This window comes from Miniopterus schreibersii (genome assembly GCF_964146895.1).
Source record: "Miniopterus schreibersii genome assembly, chromosome: X".
Taxonomy (NCBI): domain Eukaryota; kingdom Metazoa; phylum Chordata; class Mammalia; order Chiroptera; family Miniopteridae; genus Miniopterus; species Miniopterus schreibersii.
Genome location: NC_138104.1, coordinates 9,509,467 through 9,532,914, shown reverse-complemented (window position 1 = coordinate 9,532,914; position 23,448 = coordinate 9,509,467). Strand labels below are relative to the sequence as shown.

The following is a 23,448-nucleotide window of genomic DNA, read 5'->3' as shown; positions in this document are numbered from 1 at the left end:
CTTGACCTTGAATTTCCCTGCATCCAGAACTATGAAAAATATGTATTTGTTGTTTAAACCGCCCAGTCCATGATATTTGTTATGGCAACCAAAATTGACCAAGAAGACACTGTTCAAACAATTTTTTGGAAGCTTTAGCTTAAGTGCTTCCTTTTGTTACAATTGCAGTGATGATAACTCAGTAATAAAGTGATGGACAGGGTGACTAAGTTCCTTTACCCATCTCTTTTTGCACCTTAAGAATAGTAATATTGATCCCTGATTTCTTTCCAGTAATCCTGTCAAAAAGGGCAGTATAAGAAAAGGTCTCCCAGCTTCCTGGAACAGAGGGATTAAATCAATTTAAGTCCTTTAACCCTTAACTCAATTTATCCTTGCTTCCATTTCCCAGTAAGCATGGAAGATGAGGAATTGATGAGAACATTTTAAAAATTGTTTAATCATGCTATAGTAGACTTTGCTGTGGCATGTAGCATTGACCAAAATCAACTGGAGAAAATATTGTAATGAAAAGTGTTGTACATCAAATGTTTGTCAGTGTCCAACTAGGAGCCCAATGATTTTAGTAAAATCTAACACAATATCTTTAACAAAACTAAGATTTGGCACAGTCCCTTAAAGTTCATTATTGTGAGAGTAAAAAAAATAATGCTATTTAATATCACATACAAAGAAAAAAAATCTCAAAATGTACTCATCCAGTCTATGTGAAAACAGCAACAATGAAAGAAATCTGATTAAAGCCTGTAATATTTCTTTCCCCCTAAATCAAGAGCAAGATAAGGATGTCCACTCTTGCCACTTCTGTACAACATCATACTGGAGATTTTTTTAAAATTTTTAATTTAGGTATCTTTAACTTCTCTTTTTCTTTTTTTAAATTTTATTTTTGTTTAAAATATTACAGATGTCCCTTTTTCTCCCCAATAACCCGCTCCACCCTCTCCCTTCCCCCTCCCCAGTTCCTCTCCCAACCAAAGAATTTATATGCATACTGGAGATTTTTGATAGGGCAATCAGGCAATTAAAAGAAATAAAAGGCATACATACGGGATGAGAACAAGTAAATTTATCTGTATTCTCAGATATTATATATAGGAAATCCTAAAGAATTCACTGGTAAATAAATTATAAATAAACAAATTCAGCAAGATTGAAGGCCACAAGATTAATATACAAAAAATAGCTCGCAATAAACTATCTGTAAATGAAATTAAGAAAACAATTCGATTGACAATAACATCAAAATGTATAGGATACTTAGGAATATGCAACAACAAAACATGCAAAACTTATACTCTGATAACTGGAAAACATTGTAAAATGAATTAAAGAAGATCTAAACAACTAAAAAAACAAAACACACCCAATGTTCATGGATCAGAATACTTAAAATTGTTAAGATGGCTATACTCCTCAAATTTGTCTACAGATTCAATACAATTCTTATCAGAATCCCAGGCAATTCTCAGAGCGAAGGGGAGAGAGGGAAGGAATTAACCAAAGAACTTATATGCAAAACCCATGGACTCAGACAATAGTGAGGTAAAGGCTTAGGGTGGAGGAGGGAGTGGGGAGGAGGGGGTCAATAAGGGAGGAGGGGACATTTGCAATACTTTCAACAATAAAGATTAATTTCTAAAAAAAGAATGTACAGAAGAAACCAGCATCAAAATAAAAAGAAAACCAAGAGTATGGGAGAACATATTTGCCAATTTCCAAAATATATAAAAATCTCATACAACTCAACAAAAGGAAGACAAACAATCCAATTTAAAAATGGTCAGAGGACCTGAATACACATTTCTTCAAAGAGAACATACAAATGGCCAAGAGACATATGAAAAAATGCTCAATGTTACTCATCTTCAGGGAAATGCAAATTAAAATGACAACGAGGAATCACCTCACACCTCCAGAATGGCTACCATCAACAAAAGACAAGTGCTGGGGAGGATGTGGAGAAAGGGGAACCCTGGTACACCGCTGGTGGGAATGCAGACTGGTGCAGCCACTATGAAAAACAGTGTGGAGTTTCCTCAAAAAATTAAAAATGGAGCTGCCTTTTGACTCAGTGTTCCTACTTCTAGGAATATATCCTAAGAAACCTGAAACACCAACCAGAAAGAATACATGCACCCCTATGCTCATGGCAGCATTATTTACAATAGCTACAATCTGGAAACAGCCCAAGTGTCCATCAGCAGACAAATGGATAAAAAAAACAAAACCCTGTGGTACATTTACACAATGGAATACTATGCAGCTGAAAGAAGAAGGAACTATTATCCTTTGAGACAACATGGAGGGACTTGGAGATTATTATGCTAAGCAAAATAAGCCAGTCAGAGAAGGACAAATATCGTATCATCTCACTTATATATGGAATCTAATTAAAAAAATAAACTGACAAATAAAACAGAACCAGAGGCATGGAAACATGGAACAGACTAAGGAATCTCAGAGGAGGATGGTGGGAAGAGAATAACCAAAGAACTTATATGCATATATGCATTGCCCATGGACAGAGACAATAGGATGGTGAAGGCCTGGGGTGGGGCGGGAACCAGGTAGAGGGGGTCAGTGGAAACAAAAAAGGGGGACACCTGTAATACTCTTTTTTAAAAATCCTCAACTGAGGATATTTTTTCCATTGCTTTGCAGAGAGAGTAGAAGGGAGAGACAGAGAGAGAGAGAAACATCAATGTGAGAGACACATGGATTGGTTGCCTCCTTTATGCACCCTGACAAGGGTCAGGAATCGAGCCTGCAACCAAGGTACGTGCTTTTGGCTGGAATTAATGCCAGGACCATTCAGCCCAAGGGCCGAAGCTCTAACCACTGAGCCAAACCAGCTAGGGCTGTAATACTCTTTATTAATCTTTATTGTTATAAATACTTTTTTTAAAAAAATAGGCAAAAAAAAGAAAAGAATGTATTTTAACCCTCACCTCACACTGTACACAAAGATTAACTCAAAATGTATTAAAGACCTAAATGTAAGTGCTTTTTATGGTCTGAATATGTTCCCCCAAAAGTCATATCTTGAAATCCTACTCCCCAAAGATTATGGTATTAGGAGGTGAAAATTTGAGAGGTGCTTAGGTCATGAGGGTGGAGCCCTTATGAATGGAACTAGTGCCTTATAAAAGAGGCTCAAGAGAGACCTTTAGCCACTTCCACCATGTGAGGAGACCAAAAGAAAGCATAAGCTATAAACCAGGAAGAAAGCTTTCACTCAACCACTTTGACACCTTGATCTTTGATGTTCTTTCCTCCCAAGCTGTGAGAAATAAATTTCTGTTGTTTATAAGCTACGCACTCTGTGCTATTTTGTTATAGCAGCCCAAATGGACTGAGAAAGTTCTAAAACTGTATACTCATAGAAGAAAACATATGGGTATAATTTCATGATCTTGGATTTGGCAAAAGAGTCTTTGATATAATACCAAAAGCATGAGCAACAATAACAAAAAACAGATAAATTGTACTTTACCGAAATTTAAAACATTTTTTGCTTCAAAGCAAAAACTATCAAGGAAGTGCAAACACAACCCAGGGACTGGGAGAAAATATTTGCAAATCATATATCTGGTAAGGACCTTGTATCTAGAATATTAAAAAAAACAACCCTCGTACAATTCAATAATAAAAGAACAAATTTTCCAATTTAAAAATGGGCAAAGGACGTGAATAGACTGAAGATATACAAATGGCCAATAAAAGCACATGAAAATATGCTCTACATCATTATTCATCAGGAAAATACAAATCAAAGCAACAATGAGATACCACTTCACACTCACCAGGATGGCTGGAATAAAAAAGTCAGAAAACAACAAGTGTTGAGGATGTGGAGGTAAAATAGCACAGCCACTTTGGAAAACAATTTGGAAGTACCTCAAAGGATTATACATAGAGTTATCATGTGACCCAGCAATTCTACTGCTAGGTATGTACTCAAGAGAAGTTAAAATATATGTCTCACAAAACCTTATACACTATTTTTATAGCAGCATTATTTATATAACCAAAAGGTGGAAACAACGCAAATGTCCATCAGTGAACAAATGGATAAATAAAATGTGTTGTGTGCATATATTATTTGGCCATAAAAGAATGAAGTACTGATACATGCTGCAACTTGGATGAACCTCCAAAACATTATGCTTTATAAAAGAATGCAGTCACAGAAGTCTACATAGTATATGATTCCATTCACATGAAAATCCAGAATGAGTAAATCTGTAGACAGGAAGTAGATTAGTGGCTGCTTAAAGCAGGGTTGAGGTGTAGGTGAAGGGACAGGTAAAGAGTATCGGGTTTCTTTTGGAGATGAGGCAAAATTCTGAAATTTAATGTGATGGTTTAATATATCTATGAATATACTAAAAATCATTGAATTGTACATTTTAAATGAGTGAATTGTATGATAGAGTTATATCTCAATAAAGCTATTTAGAAAAAAACAAAAAGAAAACTCTGACTGGATGAAAGGTGAAGCAATTAGCCAAGAACATATATGCATAAGCCATAGACAGAGACAACAGTAAAGTGCTGGCCAGAGGGAAGGGGATAGGAGGGAGGGGGGAAGGAGGAGGGCAAAGGAGGCGTGGTGGTGCGGAGGTCTGTAATAGTGTAAGCGATAAAAATAAAGTAAAAAGGGGGGATTCTACATAAACTTTCCAAGAATTGCCCTTTCTTTGGAGTAAAAATATAGAAATTAAAGAGAGAGAAGTAACAAATTAACATTAATTCATTTACTTCCAAAAACATATAGAGAGTTGTGTACCAGATAGAACATTAATAAATAAGAGAGTCAAAATCCACTTTCAAGGAGCCTAAATTCTTTGTTGTTGTTTATCAAAAATTTATATCCTGCTTCCTAAGTGTCAGGCATTGTTCTAAGAACAAATATTAACTCTTTTAATCTTTACCAAATCCTATGAATTATTATTATTCCCATTTTACACATGTAGATACAACTGAAGCCTTGATTCAAGCTTCATCTGAACTATTTCAGTGAACTGCCAATGAGTCTTGCTATCTCCAGATTCACCCTCCTATTCCATCTTCCACATTACTGCCAGGGTAATTTTTCTAAAACCAAAACTAAGCACATACTCTTTAAACTCTTCAGTGGCTTTCCATTACCTTTAAAACAAAGTCCAAGTTCTTAACATGGTGAACAATACCATTCATTACCTGACCCTCACCTAACTCTGCAACCTAATTGCTTGCCCCATTTTATTTTACAAAGTCTGCTCCAGCCATGCTGAGCTGCTTTTTGTTTCCCAAACTAGGAAGGAGGCTATATCCCTGGACCTTGGTACATGCCTCTTCTTTTCTCTGGTTTTCCTTTATACCTTCCAACATGCTTCCTGACAAGCATCTACTTATCTTAAAGACTCAGGTCAAGCTTTGCTTTCTCAATTAACATTTCCTGAAAAACTTCATCCCAGTAGAATTGACTAGTCCCACTTCTCTTTCTCATTATAGCTTTTATTCCTATCAAGGCACCTGTAATACTTTTTGAATGAACAATTTTAGATATCTGTATCTCCTTACTAAATGATAAGATCATTGAAGTAAGGAAACTAGACTTATTTATTTCTGTAAATTGAGCTTCTGACATATTGTCTGAAGCTATAGTACATAGTTATTATATGTTTATTTAATAAGCAAATACATGAGTGAATCAATGAATCAATGAATCAATCAGTCATTGGATCAAGTAATTTAAATTTTCATGACTAAATTGATCAATGAATCAATCAATAGATCAAGTAATCTGAATTTTCTGGAAACATGACTTCTACATTCAGTTTATATTCCTACCCTCTACCAGCTATGATGAGTCAATAGACTTTCATTTTCATATTCCTCATCAGGAGCCTATAATGTTTCTGACCTGAATACATCAAATGACTGTGTGATAAATAATGTTCATAATACTATTTGCCATTTAATGAGTGGTTATTGTTTATTGCTTTTCATATAAGTTATTTCATTTCCTTGAACCTGTTTCTTAATCTATAAAAATAAGGTATTATTATGTATTTCATAGGTCTATGTGAAAGTAAATGAGCTAACCCATATATCTATGGATATGTATGTTTCCCCCAAAAATCAAATATGGCAAAATGTCTTCTATCTGAAATTTAGACCTAATCCTGAGATCAACATACTTGCTTTTATTTTTTTCAGACTCTCAGTTTAAAATAATTCCATGAACATGTATATTTCTTTATCTTCAAGTGTCCTTTTCACTCAGTATTTAATTTGGTCCTGATAACACCCATATGAAGTACCTAGGGTAGGAGTCATTGTTCACAATTTCACAAATGGGATGAGGTGAATAGGCATACTACATAATAAGGCAACTTTGTAACAGAGCCAAGACTGGAACCCAGGTTTCTCCAGATTATTTGCATTTTTATACTGGGGTAATTTATGATAAAGTATCATATTCTAAATTGGGTGTCATTTAGATGAGTGCATTTGGTACAACTCTCTTGTGTCAAACTATTTAAAAAGTTTTTGAAATTAAATCCCACTGCTTGGCTTCAGTTTGCACATAATTTTTTTTTCATTGTTGCTAAGTGTTCAAAGTTTCTTCACTCTCATCTTGTGAAAGCATTCTAATTTTCCTCATTGTTTACAATTAGCATGTTATGGGGCTGAAAGTTTTAGGTGAAGTTAACTGCCAAGTCTGCAACTTCTTAACAATGCCCAGTGTGGCATCTTTGGGGGTTAGCAAGAAATAGTTTTTAATTATTGAGCAGTGCCCTGAGGCTAATAATGCCCCCAGAGCCTGGAGGGATCTCTGACATACAAAGCTTCTATAGTTGTTCTATTTGTCTGGGACCAATCCAAAGCATCACTGGTGAAAATAACATTTTTCCAATTTAAGATGGGAACATAATTTTTCAATGGTAAGAGAAATTTCCTTAGAAATCTGTTTAAAGACTGTTATGAGATGTTTGGCTGGTCAGTCCTCTTAAGAACCTCATCTCCCTTTATTTCTGTTAATCCATAGCTCTTAAATCATGGCTGAGGCCTACTTCATAATATCAGGGAAAGGGAGAAGGCAGAGTTGTCACTTGCCAAATTATGATTATGGATTTATGTATAACTTCAGACAGGCACCCAAAGACTGTGACTAGAAACTGCCTATACTACAGCTTGTTCTTTGGAATCCACTACACACTTTCTTTTGCTCATTCTCTGATTAAGGAGTTTTCAAGAGTACACCAGAAGCAGAGATACTGAAGAGGTCTTCTACTAGTCAAAATCTTTCTAAAGCTGAGAAATGCATTCATACTAGCTCAGTCCCTAACCCCTGCCTTTTTAACTTTGCCCACAGTAGCTCCTGCAATTTAGTGTTCCAGGGCCTTTGTTCAACTGTTAAGATACATCCCTAACCTAAGCTACAGAATCCACAAATATTTCCCTTTTTACCTTAGACCCATATCTTTCCTGCCACCCTTTTACTAGGCCTTAAGATAACTTCTTTAGTTGTCTTGCATATACAAGAAGTATATTTTTGACCCACTATCAAAAAAGAATGCTTTGGATAGGGAAAGTTTATCTAGAATCAAGGGTGTTATAACTGTTTAGATACATCAGGACCATCTGTGCAGAAGGAGTGGGGGTGAGCATGAGGTATTCATAAAATAATGAAGAAACTAACCTGAATCAAATGGAGAAAACCTGCTGAGGAGTTATGGGAGATAGAGGTGGATGTGGGAATTGATAACATATATCACTGTGTACTTTATCTGCATAGCACTTACTACAGGTGCATATTTACATTCTCTTTTAAAATATATACATATATTTTTAGTTATTATTTTTTAAATTTATCTTTATTGTGTGTGTGTTTTTTTGTGTGTTTTTTTTGTTTTTTTTAAATATATCTTTATTGGCTTCAGAGAGAGGAAAGGAGAGGGAGAGAGAGAGATAGAAACATCAATGATGAGAGAGTCATTGATCGAGCCCGCAACCTGGGCATGTGCCCTGACTGGGAATCAAACCCCGATCACCTGGATCTAGGTCGACTCTCAACCGCTGAGCCACGCCCAGCCGGGCGAATTTATATTTATTGTTGAAAGTATTATAGGTGTCCCATTTCCCCCCCCAATTGACTCCCTCCACCTTGCTACCACCCCCTCCCCAGGCCTTCATCCTGTCATTGTCTGTGTTTATGGGTTATGCATATATGCATACAACTTCTTTGGTTAATCTCTTCCCACCCTCCACCCCCCTTCCCTCTTCCCTCTGAAATATGAACATCCATTACATGCGCCAATGTCTCTGGATCTATTTAGTTCATCAGATTCTTTTCTTCATTGGCTTCTTCTTAAAGAAGACCCTTCAACATTTCCTGTAGTGCTGGTTTGGTGGTGATGAACTCCTTTAGCTTTTCCTTGTCGGAGAAGCTCTTTATCTGACCTTCAATTCTAAATGATAGCTTTGCTGGGTAAAGCAATCTTGATTGTAGTTCCATGTTTTTTATTACTTTGAATATTTCTTGCCACTCCCTTCTGGCCTGCAAAGTTTCTGTTGAGACATCAGCTGACAGTCAGATGGGTGCTCCCTTGTAGGTAACTAACTGCTTTTCCCTTGCTGCTTTTAAGATTCTCTCTTTGGCCCAGCCGGGCGTGGCTCAGCGGTTGAGAGTCAACCTAGGATCCAGGCGATCAAGGTTCGATTCCCAGTCAGGGCACATGCCCGGGTTATAGGCTGCAGCCAATCAATGATTCTCTCATCATTGATGTTTCTATCTCTCTCTCTCCCTCTCTCTTCCTCTCTCTGAAATCAATAAAGATATATTAAAAAAGAAAAAGAAAAAAGATTCTCTCTTTGTCTTTAACCTTTGGCATTTTAATTATGATGTGTCTTGCTGTGAGCTTCTTTGGATTCCTCTTGTTTGGGACCCTCTGTGCTTCCTGGACTTGTAAGTGTATTTCTTTCCCCAGGTAGGGAAAGTTTTCTGTCATTATTCTTTCAAATAGGTTTTCAATTTCTTGATCTCTTTCCTCTCCTTCTGGCACCCCAAAAATACAAATGTTGGGCCTCTTGAAGTTGTCCCAGAGGCTCCTTATACTATCTTTATATTTCTAGATTTTTTTTTTCATTTTGCTCTTCTGGTTGGGTGTTTTTTGTTTCTTCATGTTCCAAATTGCTCATTTGATTCTCAGTGTCCTCTACTCTGTTGATTCCTTGTAAATTATTCTTCATTTCAGTGAGTGTAGCATCGATTTTCTCAATTATTTCATCATACTCTTACTAATATCCTTGAGCATCCTTATAACCATTATTCTGAACTCTGTATCTGTTAGCTTGCTTGGATCTATTTCATTTAGTTCCTTTTCTAGAGATTTCTTCTATTCTTTCCTTTGTGACATGTTTCTTTGCCTCTGCATTTTGGCTGCTTCTTGGTGTTTGTTTCTATGTATTAGGTAGAGCTGCTACGTCTCCTGGAATTGGTAGAGTGGCTTTGTGTAGTAGGTGTCCTGTAGGGTCCAGTGGCTCAGCCTCCCCAGTTACCTGGGCTGGGCCTTCTAGGTGCTCCCCTGTGTGGGCTGTGTGCACTGTCCTGTTGTAGTTGAGCCTTGGTTGCTGTTGGTGTCACTGGGAGGAACTGACTCACAGACCAATCAGCTGTGAGGACCAGCTGCAACTACAGCCAGGGAGCTGCTGTGCTGGAGACACCTCTATGGAGCAGGATTTACTTCAGTGGGGCTTTGGTGTTCACCAAGTGCGCCCCTTGAGTGTGTCACTTGTGAATGTGGTAGGGTTGTAATCCAGCATGGTCAAGTCTGACCACCGGGTGCACTGTCTCTGAGGCCTCCCGGGAGATGCAAAGTCAGCCTCTGCCAGTGCCTTGCCCAGGGCCACCCAGTCTGAGCTACACAGCAATCTGTAGATGGCTGCTACTTGTGCTGGGCTTGGAGGTGTCCAGAAGAGGCCAAGCTATGATCCAATGCAGGCTGCCACTAGTGCCAGGCCTGGGGCCACTTATCAAGCCATATGGTGCATGCTGCTGCTTGTTTGAGAGATTTTAGGAAAGTCCTAAGCATGAGGCTTGAGAGGCCACTTGCATAGAAAAGCCCCTGGAAATGGCCTGGATGAGCCTGCAGGTGGGGAGGGGTGTGGCCTCCAGGAATCACAGGGCAGGGCCAAAGGTGTGAGTCAGGTGCTGGCGATTCAAATATGGCAGCTGCCTGTGGGCTGTGTGTGGGGAGGACTCACCAAAGGAGCAATGACCTCTGCCAGCTCTTCTGCCTGGGAGAAAGCTGCCCCTATAGCTCTTGCCCAGATTTAAGGCAGGTTAGTTCATCCCCAAGTGTCCCAGGTTCCTTTCAGGCTGCTGCCCAGAGCTGGAGCTCAGAGGGAGTTCGTCTGAGTGAGTCCACTCGTGGGCCCTTAAGAGGAGCTTCTGGGGCTCCCGCAGCCTCCGTGACCCTCAGAGACAGTCCCCTCTATTTCCACAGCCCGGAGTTGTGGGGACATTTCTTCTCGGCCCTGGAGCCCTGGGCTGGGGGCCTGCTGTGGGGCTGGGACCCCCTCACTCCTCCGGGAAACCCCCACCGCCGAGATTCACTCCCCAGTTTCAACCGTGGCCCTGGGTGTGGGCCTGCGGCCCTGTCTCTGGGATTCAGCCCTCATCCGCCCGCATCTCTGCCCCTCCTACTGGTCTCAGTGCTTCTTCAGTTCCCTGGTTGTGGGGCTTCTTTGCAGCCAGATCTCAGGAGGCTCTGAGTGATGGTGGTTCTGTATTTTAGTTGTAATTTTGATGTGGTTGCAGGAGGCAGTGGGTGCAGCCATTACCTACACCACCATCTTGTTTCCTCCTCCTAAAAATATTTTAAAAATATATATATATTTGGAATAATACCATATATTCACTTTTCTATCTTGTTTTTGTAAACTCTATATTGTATTATAAACATTTCATCATGTAATTTAAAATTATTTTGCATAATTATCACATTATAGGATATAACAGTTTGTGAATCATTTTCCTATTTGGGGACATTTCTGTTCCTTTTAAAGTTTCCCCTCATAAATAATTCATTGAATATAGTTTTGCATTACATTCTTGATTGTTTGGTTAAAGTCAGTTTCCTATACCAGACAATATGTTCCATGGAAGTGGGAACCGTGTCTGGATGTGTGCATATGTGTGTGTGTGCCTTTGTATCCTAAGTGCCAAGCACATTGTCTGACACATGATGGGTGCTTGTTAAATATATGTTGAATAAATGTGTAGATGAATGAATGAATGTTAAATGATAGATAAGGAACTGCTGTAATTGACCTTGCATGTCAGGTGAAGAAATACAGACTTTGTACAGTTGAGTAAAAGAGCCCATGGAGGCAGTTTGTGCAGACTGGGGTGGTGGAAGTGGGAATGGAAAGGCAAACATAGGGGTTATTTTAATGCTGAAATAAAAAACACATGCACTCTCTGCTGTGCATGCTCTCAGCTCCCCTTATAGACATTTCTCTACCATCTGCAGGCTCTGTCACGACACCAATTTAATCGGAAAGAACATGAAGAGATTATGGACCAAAACTTTTAAGAAGAATTATTCCTTAGTTCTCTGGAAAGCCAGGAGTGGTATAGAAAAGTTTCATGGTCTCAACAGTCTCCTTTCTCTTTTCTTTATTTGTTTTCCCTACACAAAATTGCTACTTTTTAATAATCAATTAAATATTTTGAAATTGCTTTAAAATATTAATTAAAGCTTTCTTTAAAATATGTAGTAACAACCCAACATTTTCTTTGTATAAAGAACAGTTTGGGGCAAATATTGGTCTATTGGTGTTAATGTCTTTGTAAAATAGAACTCTTTTTAATTTTCAAATTAAAAATGCTACTTTTTATCTTTTTCCCCCCAAAGCTCTGGTTTGACAAATTTTAATTGCCTGTTTGGGATGATGTTCCTGATGCTCTCAAAAGTTAATTGTTTCTTTCCAGTAAAGATCAGAAACTTTGAACTCTATTTGTGAGATAAATGGTCTGGTGGCACTTTGGAACTTCATCTTATTGAAGTTACTGAGCATCTCACCAACTTACTCCCTGCATTTAGAATTGAATCTGAAGAGAATTGGACCCTAGACATTATGTTAGGGTGAGGGTGTAGGATTTATAGATTTAGTTCAGAGCAAAGTATTTTCCCAGAGATACAGCTCTGGTGACAGCTTCCAGATAAACATATAGATTGGTGGGTTTTGAACCTAGATGGAGAGAAAAGGATAAATGGCACAATTTCTATAGATCAAACTGCTCAATTAAAGGCAGGTTCTGGTAGTTATATTTTCTGGATAAGTGAGAGGTAACCTAAATACTTTGGGCTTCAGTTCCAGGATATGCTTTTGAAATGCCTGGGTCTGTTTTCCAGCCTTAGTGGGGAGAGTAACTATCAGATATTTCTGTTGACAGAGGGGTGCACAGGACCTTGGAGTCTTTAGGTTGTATATTTTCATGCTCTTACACTGAAAATAGGTGATGGAGAAAGAGCAAGAAACTGAGTAGGGTGTGTAGAGCCCAAGACATCTACAGGAAGTCATCTGATTTAGTTTACAGCTCTGGGTGCATCATGTTTTGTAATCATTTTCTTCTTTTAAAAGAAAGGGGAAATTTGGTTTAATTGTGTTCTGGTTCATCAAGATAAGATAATAGATAGATAAATATTGCCAAGAGGCAAAAGATGTCTTATCTAGCAGGTTGAAAATTGTGATAACTTAAGGGCTTTGATGCAAATCATTCAAATCGCCTCAGTCTTCCTTATAAGTTTTCTACAGGATACTGAACAGGATGTACATGGGTCAAATGTCAGTGAAAGAAATGTTTGCCTAAGAAATGAAATAATTTAATTAGATGTCATCACCAAGGGCTGCACATCAAAACGTTTGGCAATTACAATTTGACTTAATACAAAAAAATTTTCTTTCTTCAGAGGTTTCCAGTCATTTGGGAGTTTGAAATTCTGGGAAGGTTTTTGATATCTTGCCAGAAGAGTTTGCAGGAAGATCATAACTGTTCCAAACCTGACAACCCTTGAAAAGTTGTTTTTTTGTGCATTCTCATTCTACTCCATCTACTGGTACTTGAGTGGGACCTCCAATGGTGAGTTGGTAACAGAAAAAGGCTCCAATTGCTTTCCTCATACCTCCCTTTGTATTCAGTCTCTAACCATTTAGCAGACATGGGCAACCTCGAAGAAGGTAAGGGGCAGCGATTAGTTGAAAGGAAAGCCAGGTTGTATAAATTTTTCAGGTGACAAGACTAAGAATAAGATGGGAAACATGCTAGGCTCCGTTTGCCAGGAATCTTTTAATAATTATTCTAGGATGAGACAATCAGCACTGACTTTTGAGGGCAGAGCCCAGATTAAGTGACAAACAGGCCACTCAATTTAGATGCTGAGTAGTCTTCAAGTGTGAGAGAGAAATTGTCATCAATTTTAGTTCCATAGGTCCAAACACAGTACTAATGAAGGCAAGGTCATGAATTTGATCACAATCTCTATCAGTAAGCTTAATACCACTTAAAAAACAAATCTTCCCACAGCCATAGAGTAATCAATTTTTATTCAAATAGCTCCTCAATTTATTATACTGGGCTCATGAGAGACTGAAGGATAGACTATATTTTTATTATTAATATCTCCTCAATATTAGACAAACAAAATGCATCCTGCAGCTCATTAGGAATAATAGATTAATATAATTATATTACATAATTAATGTATAATTAATATACATTTATCAATATTTAATATTTAACAGCACAATCAGTGTGTTTTATAGATTTCTAAGAACAACAGGGGCTTTTAAACGGCATAACAGTCACCTGTCTACTTCTATGCAAAACCAGTTCGTTTTCCCCGCTGCAGCCTCCTATCATCTTTCTAGATATTAACTGTGAATAACCCATGTATAAATAATTGAGAGTTAAATATATACCATTTAAATAAATGTAAGATATTTTCATACTAACTTAAAATATAACAGTCTTCAGGGCACTGTTTCACCTAGCCATATGTCTCTCATCTTCATGCATATCTCTCTGTGGAGATCATTATTTGAATTTTCACTTGAAACAGTGGAGGCAATCAAAGTCTCAGGATAAATGAAGGCAGAACTAGCATTAGATCTCTTAAGCTCTGAGGACACTCCTGTGAAGGCAGGTCACCATCTTCTCCATCTCTTATATGTGTTTGTCACTTCACAAGTGGCATTTGCTTTCATATCTATGGATTTACAGTTCTTGTGTACTTAGCCCGAGATGCTGAACAGGGTAGAGAAGAAGAAACAGGGATAGCTAACTTGTATAGGGAAGTGGGGGAGTTTTGGAATCTTCTTTGCTAAAGACTTTTCAGGACAAGTGGCTCTCCCATTTCAGAGATGGTTAGAGATACTCTATCCCTTAGCAAACACCTTCTCTAGCTTTTCCAACAATGGAGGAAAATGTAATAGATTCCTCATACTCTGAGAAGTATTAAGGTTTATTTTGGTTGTGTCTTTTTTTGTTGTTTTGTTTTTGCTGGGTTTTTTTGTGTGTGTGTGTTTGGTTTTTTGTTGTTTTTTTTTTTTTTTTGAGAGAAATCAGAGAATCCTAGCATGTTAAAGCTGGGAGAGCTCATAGAGATCACTTAATTTAACCAGATTGCAAATAAAAATTTAGGCAAATAAGGGGAAGAAACTTCTCCGGAGACATAGCCAGTGAATAGCAGAAGCTTCAAGGAAGGGATTCGGAAAGAGAAGACAAAGGTAGTCCCATGAAGGAACACATATACATTAAGGGGTGGTTGGCATATAAACAGCAATGTCTAGGGGAGAGGCAGGTGGAAAAAAGAGAGGTTATTCTTTACTATGGAACAGCTAAAGAGTTCCATTCACACATTCATTCAACAAATAATTCTTGAGCACCTTTCATGTACCAGACACTATTTTATGTTTGGGGCATATACCAGCAACCTAAACAGGCAAAACTCCCTGACTTCATTAAGCATATATTTTAGTTGAAACAATCAATTATATGTAATTAATAGATAAAAATATACAATGTGCTAGAAGTAATAATTCTAAGGAGAAAAATAATGTAAGAAATAAAGATATGAAATGCCAGGGACTAGAGATGAACTTTTAGGCAGGGTGGTCAAAGAAGGACTCATTGAAAAGATGCCTTGTGAGTAAAGACCTGAGGTAAGTGAGAAGGTAAGTCATGCAAGGATCTGGGTTTCATAAATATGGAGCAGCAAGATAAAAAAGATCAAAGCTCTGAGACAGAGATGAGCTGAATATTTAAGAAACAGTAAGCAGGCCAGTGTGACTTGAGCCAAGTGAGCAAGAAAAAGAGTGGTAGGAATGGGGTTATGGGAACATAAACCACATGATGCCTAATAGGTCATTATAAGGAGATTAGTGTTTAATCAGGTTAAAATGGGAAGCTACTGACATTTTGTAATAGAAGAGTGACAAGATCTGACTTACAGTTAAACTGAATCATGTAAACTGAATGGGGGCAGAGACAGAAACAAGGAAATCAATAAGGAAATTACTGACAAAAGTCAGATGAGAGATGAGTAATGATGATTATTTCAAATAAAGGATAGCAGTCGAAATGGCAAGAGGAATAGTTAGATTTTTTCATATATATGACTGTCTAGGACTTTATATATTCATTTATTCATTCTGTCCTCAATAAATTTACATTTGAGTGAGAGACAAAAGAATAAACAAGTAATCAAATCATTAATGTAATTTCAGGTATCGGAATATGCTATAAAAATCAAACAGACTGAGGAGAGAGTGGAGAGGGTAGAAAAAGAAAGTCTTTAAAGTTAGGCTGGTTACTAAAGCCCTCTCTTTGTCATCCATACTTTTAGAAACATCTCATCAGATTTTCACAGCTCAAACTGAGGCTCAGCAAACACAGAACAGAAATACACAGAAGTTGGAAGTGTAACTTCAACCACTGATATTAGCAGAGGGTTTTCACAGACCTCAAGGGTACCATGAGATACTCCATTTACATACTATTAATTCAAATCAAAGAAGTACTTTGCAGCACTCGATGCCAAGCCATGGTAGATACTAGCACAATGGGAAAATGGAGGCCTGAACAATCTGAGTGACAGACAAACACAAGAATAGGCAATTTTATCCAAGACTGTCAGAGGTCACCTCTTGGTGGATATTAATAACTCAAGGTGACTGATGAATTAGATTTGTCTTGTAAAATGAAGAACAAGTGAGAGAAAAATGAAGATGGCCTCCTTTTCCTTTCTTCTTCCTTGGAAAAACTGATACAAGAAGTCATCTGTAGTAAGAAGTTGAAGAACTTTTCATACAACTTATTTCAAACTGGTGGGGAATTTGCTATTTTCCAGAGGAGGGGAAGATTTTTAGCTTTGCCTCTGTTCTCATTATACTTGTCCCATTTGTATTTCATATCTTTTGAAAAGGAAGAAGAGAATGATTCTGTACACCCCAATTATTTCCTCCTTTCTCACAGCATCCCTCCATCTTTATTCTCATCCTTTCAGGTAAAATTAGGCAAGTGGGAAGAATGGCCATGAACAATGCTACAACAGTGTTTGAGTTTTTCCTTATTGGAATCTCTAACTATCCTGAGTGGCGAGTCACATTTTTCACATTGGTGCTAATAACTTACCTCACCATATTGTTGGGGAATGGATTTATCATCATTCTTATCCACATTGACCCACGCCTCCACACTCCAATGTACTTCTTTCTTAGTAACTTGTCTTTCTTAGACCTTTGCTATGGAACAGTCTCCATGCCCCAGACCTTGTTGCATTGTTTTTCTACACATCCCTACCTTTCTTATCCAAGATGTTTGACCCAAATGAGTGTCTCCTTGTTCTTGGCCACAGCAGAGTGCCTCTTACTGGCTGTGATGGCCTATGACCGTGTGGTTGCTATCAGCAATCCCCTACGCTACTTTATGGTCATGAATGGTCCAGTGTGTGTCTGGCTGGCTGCCACTTCATGGGGGACATCACTTGTGCTCACTGCCATGCTCATCTTATCCCTGCATCTGCACTTCTGTGGGGTTAATGTCATCAACCACTTTGTCTGTGAGATTGTCTCCCTGCTCAAGCTGGCTTGTTCTGATACCAGCCTCAATGACCATATGATCCTCATCACAGGTATCTTCACCTTGCTCCTACCCTTTGGGTTTGTTCTTCTCTCCTATGTCCAAATTGCCACTGCTGTCTTAAAGATTCGCTCAGCCCAGGGTAGACACAAGGCTTTGTCTACCTGTGGTTCTCATTTGACTGTAGTGTCAATCTTCTATGGCACAGCCATCTCCACATACATGAAACATCAATCCAAGTCATCCCCTAACCTAGACAAGTTTATCTCAGTGTTTTATGGGGCTGTGACACCCATGCTGAACCCTCTAATATACAGCCTGAGGAACAAAGACGTTAAAGAGGCAATGAGAAAAGTTATGGCAAAAAGAGAATAAGTTTTTCTTTGCTTCTAAACTTCTAAAATAATACTCAGCTACATCTCCACTGAAGATAAAAATGTTTAAAGTGTCTGACTTTACCCTTAGTAGAGTGGGTGATTGTCATATGAGAAGCTTCAGGAAATATTCTTACCCCAAAATATTATCCCTCCTGAGACTTGAATTTCTGTTACAGACATTACTTTTACTCTTTCTTTACATATGACACATTAGTGGTCACACATAAAGTTACTCAACTTCAGGCAACTAATCTTATCAGAATCATTTTCTCAGAGACAGAAGAGACCTAAGCAGCAAGAGAATCTCTTATGACTATTATCAGGAGACAAGAGATAACTGAAATTTAAAAAAAAAAAAAAAAAAGGACAAAAATTGGTATAATAAAAAGCCAGATGACAAATATCAGAAATTGTCCAACTTTACTGAGGGCAAGTCCTGTTGTGAAAGCATAATTTCCTTGCTCCACTTAACCTCAAAATCATGAGAAAATTGTATCACAGACATTTCCTAAATTTGTGTGGAACATTTTTCTAAATTTCTTTCAAATCTATCATTTTGTTTTATGTTCCTAATACATCTATGAAATTAGTAAGAGAGACACCAAAATTCTCCCCATGTTAATGATGGCAAAACCAAGACCCAAAGGAGTTGAGAATTTTCTAAAGTTATACATAGTTGGTAGTGGAATAAAAATTAAAATGCAGATGACATATATGCCACCACTGAGCTTTTTCAAATTGGAATCATAGAATTATTAATGCAGTTAACATTTATTGAGTACTTATCACATATAATTCTCACAACAATTTGATGAAGTAGTGCTATTATCAACAATATTAGGTGTGAGGAAACTGAGGCTCCTGAAGGTTAAGTGATCTTCCCATAGCCACAAAACCTGTAGATAGTAGAGCCTGTATTTAAATCTAGGCCTGGCTGACTGCAGATCCCATTCATTGTATCCAAACTACAGAGACCTTGGAAATTATTTAATGCAGTGATTTTAATCAATTTTGTCATGGTATAATTTATGTACAATGACTTTTATCCAATTACAGTGTGTAAGTTTGTGCATTTTGACAGATGCTCACAGCATCAACACCACAATCAAGCTACTTGATAATTCCATCAAATACAAAAGTTTCTTTGTTCCCTTTTGTAGTTCACCCCCTTCTTTCATTCCCAATCCCTGGCAACCACTGATCTGATTTTTTTTTTTACTATATGTTAGTTTTGATTTTGTAGAATTGACTATAAATGGAATCATACAGTATGTACTTTTTGTGTATGTTTTCTCTTAGCATGCTTTTGAGGTTCATCCATGTTGTTGCATGCATCAGTAGTTTGTTACTTTTTATTGCTGAATAATATTCCATTGTACACTTTTACCACATTTAAAAAAATCCATTTCTTGTTGATGTACATAATGCAGTGGTTTTTAAACTTTAGTTTACATGGCTCAGTTATGGTACAATGAACATGTCAATGGAGGTAAAATTTTCTGTGAACAATTTCATTTGAAAATGAGTTCTAAAACCGAAAGAAAAGGTTTTGGCAAACAAGAATCTACTACATATCTCTCATCTTAAATGAAGATTCAGAGGCTCAGTGAATAGGGTATAAGTTTCCCAGGATCATGAACATTTTGGAAGCAGATTTACAGCTAAATTCCAGGTGTCCGTTCTCCTGGTCTCACTTTACTTTGGTTAATTCCAACAAACATAATGAAGTCATCTCCAAAACAGCTTGATGGAGAACCAGAGACAGATAAGTAGGAAAAAACTGATGTGCAGCACCTAGATGTGAAGCAAGGCACTATTGAACAAGCGTATATCCAGTTCATTACTCAGCCCCTGACTGCTGGGAATAGATGTGACATTTTGTGGTGTAGCAAAAGGAGTATCAGACATACAAGAGACTTGTCTCACATGCTTACTAACTAAACGAAAGAAAAAAATGAGAATGAATAAACCACTTATCAAAATAGCCTGATTTTCAAATAAACGTAACATTTATTCAAGTTCTATCTATAATACATTATTTTTAAAGATTATTGCATCCTCATCCATTGAAACTATGCTTTAATATCAAGACACAAAAAATATTTAGGAAAAAGCAAAATGACTTCAGTCTTTGATTTATTTATTCAACAAATATTAACTTTCTACTTTCAGCCAGGCACTGTGCTAGTTGCTAGGGCAAGTTTTAGCCTTAATGGAAAATTGAAATAAACATTCCAAATTAACAATGTGAAAGAAATAAAAGAGAAAAAACTCATGGACTTGGACAACAGTGTGGTGATTTCTGGGGATGGGGGAGCTGATGGATAGAGGTGGAGGAGGGTATGGGGGGATAAATGGTGATGGACAGAGACTTGACTTGCGGTGGTGATCACACAATACAGGGTACAGATGATGTGTAGTAGAATTGTGTACCTGAAACCTGTATAATTTTTTTCACCAGTGTCACCCGAATAAATTCAATAAAAAAATTTATAGGAAAAAAGTAACATTGTGAAATTGGTAAGATTAATAAAATTGTAGAGAAAAAAATAATAGAGCCTTCAGGTAGAGAGAAATTCAGAAATTAGGGGGAATGCTAAGAGTACTCATTTTAATGACCCTGAATTTGGGGGCAAAAATATTCCATTCTCTGTTACAGGTCTGTTAACAGCTTAAAATGAGAATCATGTTTTCTATAATGGTGCCCACATCACAAAATGGTAGTTCTGTCATTAGGTGCTTTGTCTCTTTATTGAATTGGTACAGGCACAGCCTACAGAGAGTGACACAGTGAGAGTCTAAAGATGGGGGCTGTGAAATTGATTCTGCAACTAACTATGTATGTCGCCTTAGTTATATCACTGTATGGGCCTCAAATTTCTTCATCAAAATAATAATAAGGTTGAGTTTTGTTACCTAAGAACCTCTCTAGTTCTATGTCTAGGTGTTATTTTATATAAATTTTCTTTCTTTTCTTAAAAACTAGAATCATATGATTAATTTACTCTGCAACTTTCTTTTTCCACTTGACAATATATTATGGACATTCCTCCAAATCAATATTTATAGATCCAACTGCCTGACTTTAAATGTTAGCTTTGATTGAAAAAGTAGGTGCACATAGCAGCTAGTTAGCACAGCTATGTCCCTACCAGCACTAACATTCTGTTTCTAGGCATTTAAACCCCAAAGGCCATCTAATTCAATACTGATATTAAGCTATTTTAAATATAAGCTCTTTGTGGGTGTTTTGAAATAAAATCAATTCTGGATTGTTGAAAACTCCTAAGGTTGAATATCACTTCTCCACATGATCAATCACAGCCAACACAACATTCCACTGTGCACCCTGCATCTCAGGCAGCTGGGAAGTGAAGCTTACCTTGCTTCACTCTGGAAAGCAAATAAAGATTGGTTTGAAACTAAGATAACTTTCTCAGAAATTGAGGAGAAAGCTTGCAACTGTAAAATAGGCTTCAAATAATATTTTCTAATGGGGATTTAAGGAAAAAACGACACCATGTCCCATTCATAGGATTTGAGATTTCAGTTGAAGAGAGGCAGTGGAGTATAGCTAGTCACTGTCTATGCTTTGATCTCTATACCTAGGTAGGCTAATAATAGTACTTACCTGGGTAATCAGGTTTGATCGTGTTGGTATTGACAGAAACCATCCTAGTTATTTCAGGTAGGAATTAGAGGCCTACAAAAATTGTTTTAAAGGCTATGAGAGGGATGGTAAGGGAATATTGCCAATAACCTCATACAGTTGCAAGAATTTCAGGAATCTTGGGACTTTTAGGGATATTATGAAACTGCTACCAATGATGTCACTGAAGCAAGTGTTTTTTGGGAGAATGCTCTGATACTGCTTAAAACTCTGTTTGACAAAGTCTACACACCTAAACATGATGTCAAGAGGAGCAAAACTGGTGTCTACTTCTGTTGCGCTTGCCAAGTTTCCTGCAAGTACCTCTTACGGGTGAAATCCAAAACTGAACTTTACTGACAAGGGAGTTTGGGAAAGGTAGTTTCTAAGTTTTACAGGTGAAAGCTGAAAAGGTGTTGAATATGACTTCATCGATTGGTTATGAAAATTATATGGCTCAATTCATGTAAAGCATTTAGAAAAGTGCCTAGCCTATAAAGAACAATAAATGTTAGTTGTCAGTATAATGTCCAGATCACATGAGCTTAAAATGCCAGAAATTGAAGTGCCCACTTGCTTCCTAAATAGCACATTCCAAGGCTGCTCCTTCACCGGTGCATTCAAGCATCCATAAATATGTCACTCATTCAGTACTTATTTATAATCTCCTACCATACAGCATGTGCTATGCTATTGCCAGGATGCAGTGGCAAAGGAAGTGTATTTATTTCCTACCCTCAAAGAATTGACTGCCTCTGTGGGAAGAAAGATGTACACAGGCAACATTACTGTGTGGGTTTATAAAGTTTATAAAGCGCTTTACACACTTTACAATTTATCTTATTCTTTAACATATAGTATCTCAAGTCATTTAAATAATGAGATAAGCAAACAGGCATTATTATCTATATTATAAAATTCACATTTACAGATGATGAAAAGATTTAGAGAGGCTGTAATATTATTAAGGTCAATAGTTATTGACAGGACTAGGATTAGAAACACAATTCTCCTAGAGTTATTGTGATCATTTTGAAATGTATGTAAATATCTAATCATAATGTTGTAAACCTGAAATCAGTGTAATGTTATATGTCAAATATACATCAATTTAAATTAAATTAAAATTTTTAAAAATAATAAATTCTGATGCCTAGATGCTCTTTTTGTTGGGAGCCTGATGGATTCAGGAAGTCCTTGGAAAAGAGGAGTAGGAAGAAGGCAAGATTGTTGCTGAGGAGAGAAAAGAAAAAACACTGTTTTCAGATTATCTAGTTAAAAACCTCACACTGACACTTAGGAGTTATATGACCTTGGGCAACTTTCTGTCTCAATTTCATCTTCTATAACAGGAAGACAATCATAGGACTGGCCTCATAGGGTTGTTAAGATGATTAAATCAGTTTATTTATATAAAATGTTGAGAACTATGGTTGAGACATAGTAAGTCTTTAGTAAACAGTCCCTATATTTATTATTGTTATTTAGAATCATTATTATTATTAAATTCTCAATTGACTCAAATGTAGTTGGTGCTCATCTCACTAGGTGTCTTCTCTCTCTCCTATTTTCCCCCACTAGTAATATGCATAGTAACTGCTTCTGGTTAAGTGTGAGCAGCAGGTCAAGCACTTTTTCAGTACTACATCATGATGGAATGGAAAAAACACATGATTAGGCGTCAAGAAGTCTGGATTCTAGTCTCGGTTCTTCCATTAATGAGCTATGAAACTTTGGGTGAATCACTTAACCTCTCTGGACTGCCTCTATCAAACAGGGGAAAATATATTCCTTAACCTAAGAATGTTTGAAAGATCAAATGAGATCATAGATGTTAGATGTTAAAAGTTAAAAGCACATTACAAATGCCACATGATAGTATGTTCATTATCCTCAAAGTTAGCCTCTGCAGCTCCTTCTCATTTACCCTTAACAACCACTCACTCACTGAATCTTGACTCTTGCTTTGAAATGTCTTCCAAATCCATGCCCTATTCTCTGCCCTCAGTGCATCTGTCCTAGTCCACAGTCTCATCATCCTTTAACAGGATAAATGTTACAAGCTCCTACTTAATTTTCTCTAGTCCAGTCTTTTTTCTCTCGAAACTAGCCATCCAATCTGTGTCTCCAGAGTGATTGTGCTAAAAGGAAAAATATCATCATGTTAATCCTCCCTCTACAATCCTTCTGTAAAATTAGAAACTCCCAATGGCTCCTTATTGCCTATAAGATATGCAGAATTAATTGAGGCCCCTGCTAATGTTTTTTATCCTCAGTGTCTA

General features: G+C 37.3%; 1 protein-coding gene across 1 annotated transcript in view; it reads left to right on the top strand.

The window, feature by feature from the left end:
* The window catches only part of LOC308551720 (uncharacterized protein), a gene marked incomplete at both ends in the record, with an annotated part of 60,498 nt that extends 42,983 nt beyond the window's left edge, over positions 1-17,515 (top strand). Inside the window, 1 exon segment of the mRNA XM_081126359.1 lies at positions 16,566-17,515. Within this exon segment, the coding sequence (XP_080982485.1) occupies positions 16,566-17,515 (950 nt within the window).
* Between the last annotated feature and the right edge of the window lie 5,933 nt (positions 17,516-23,448).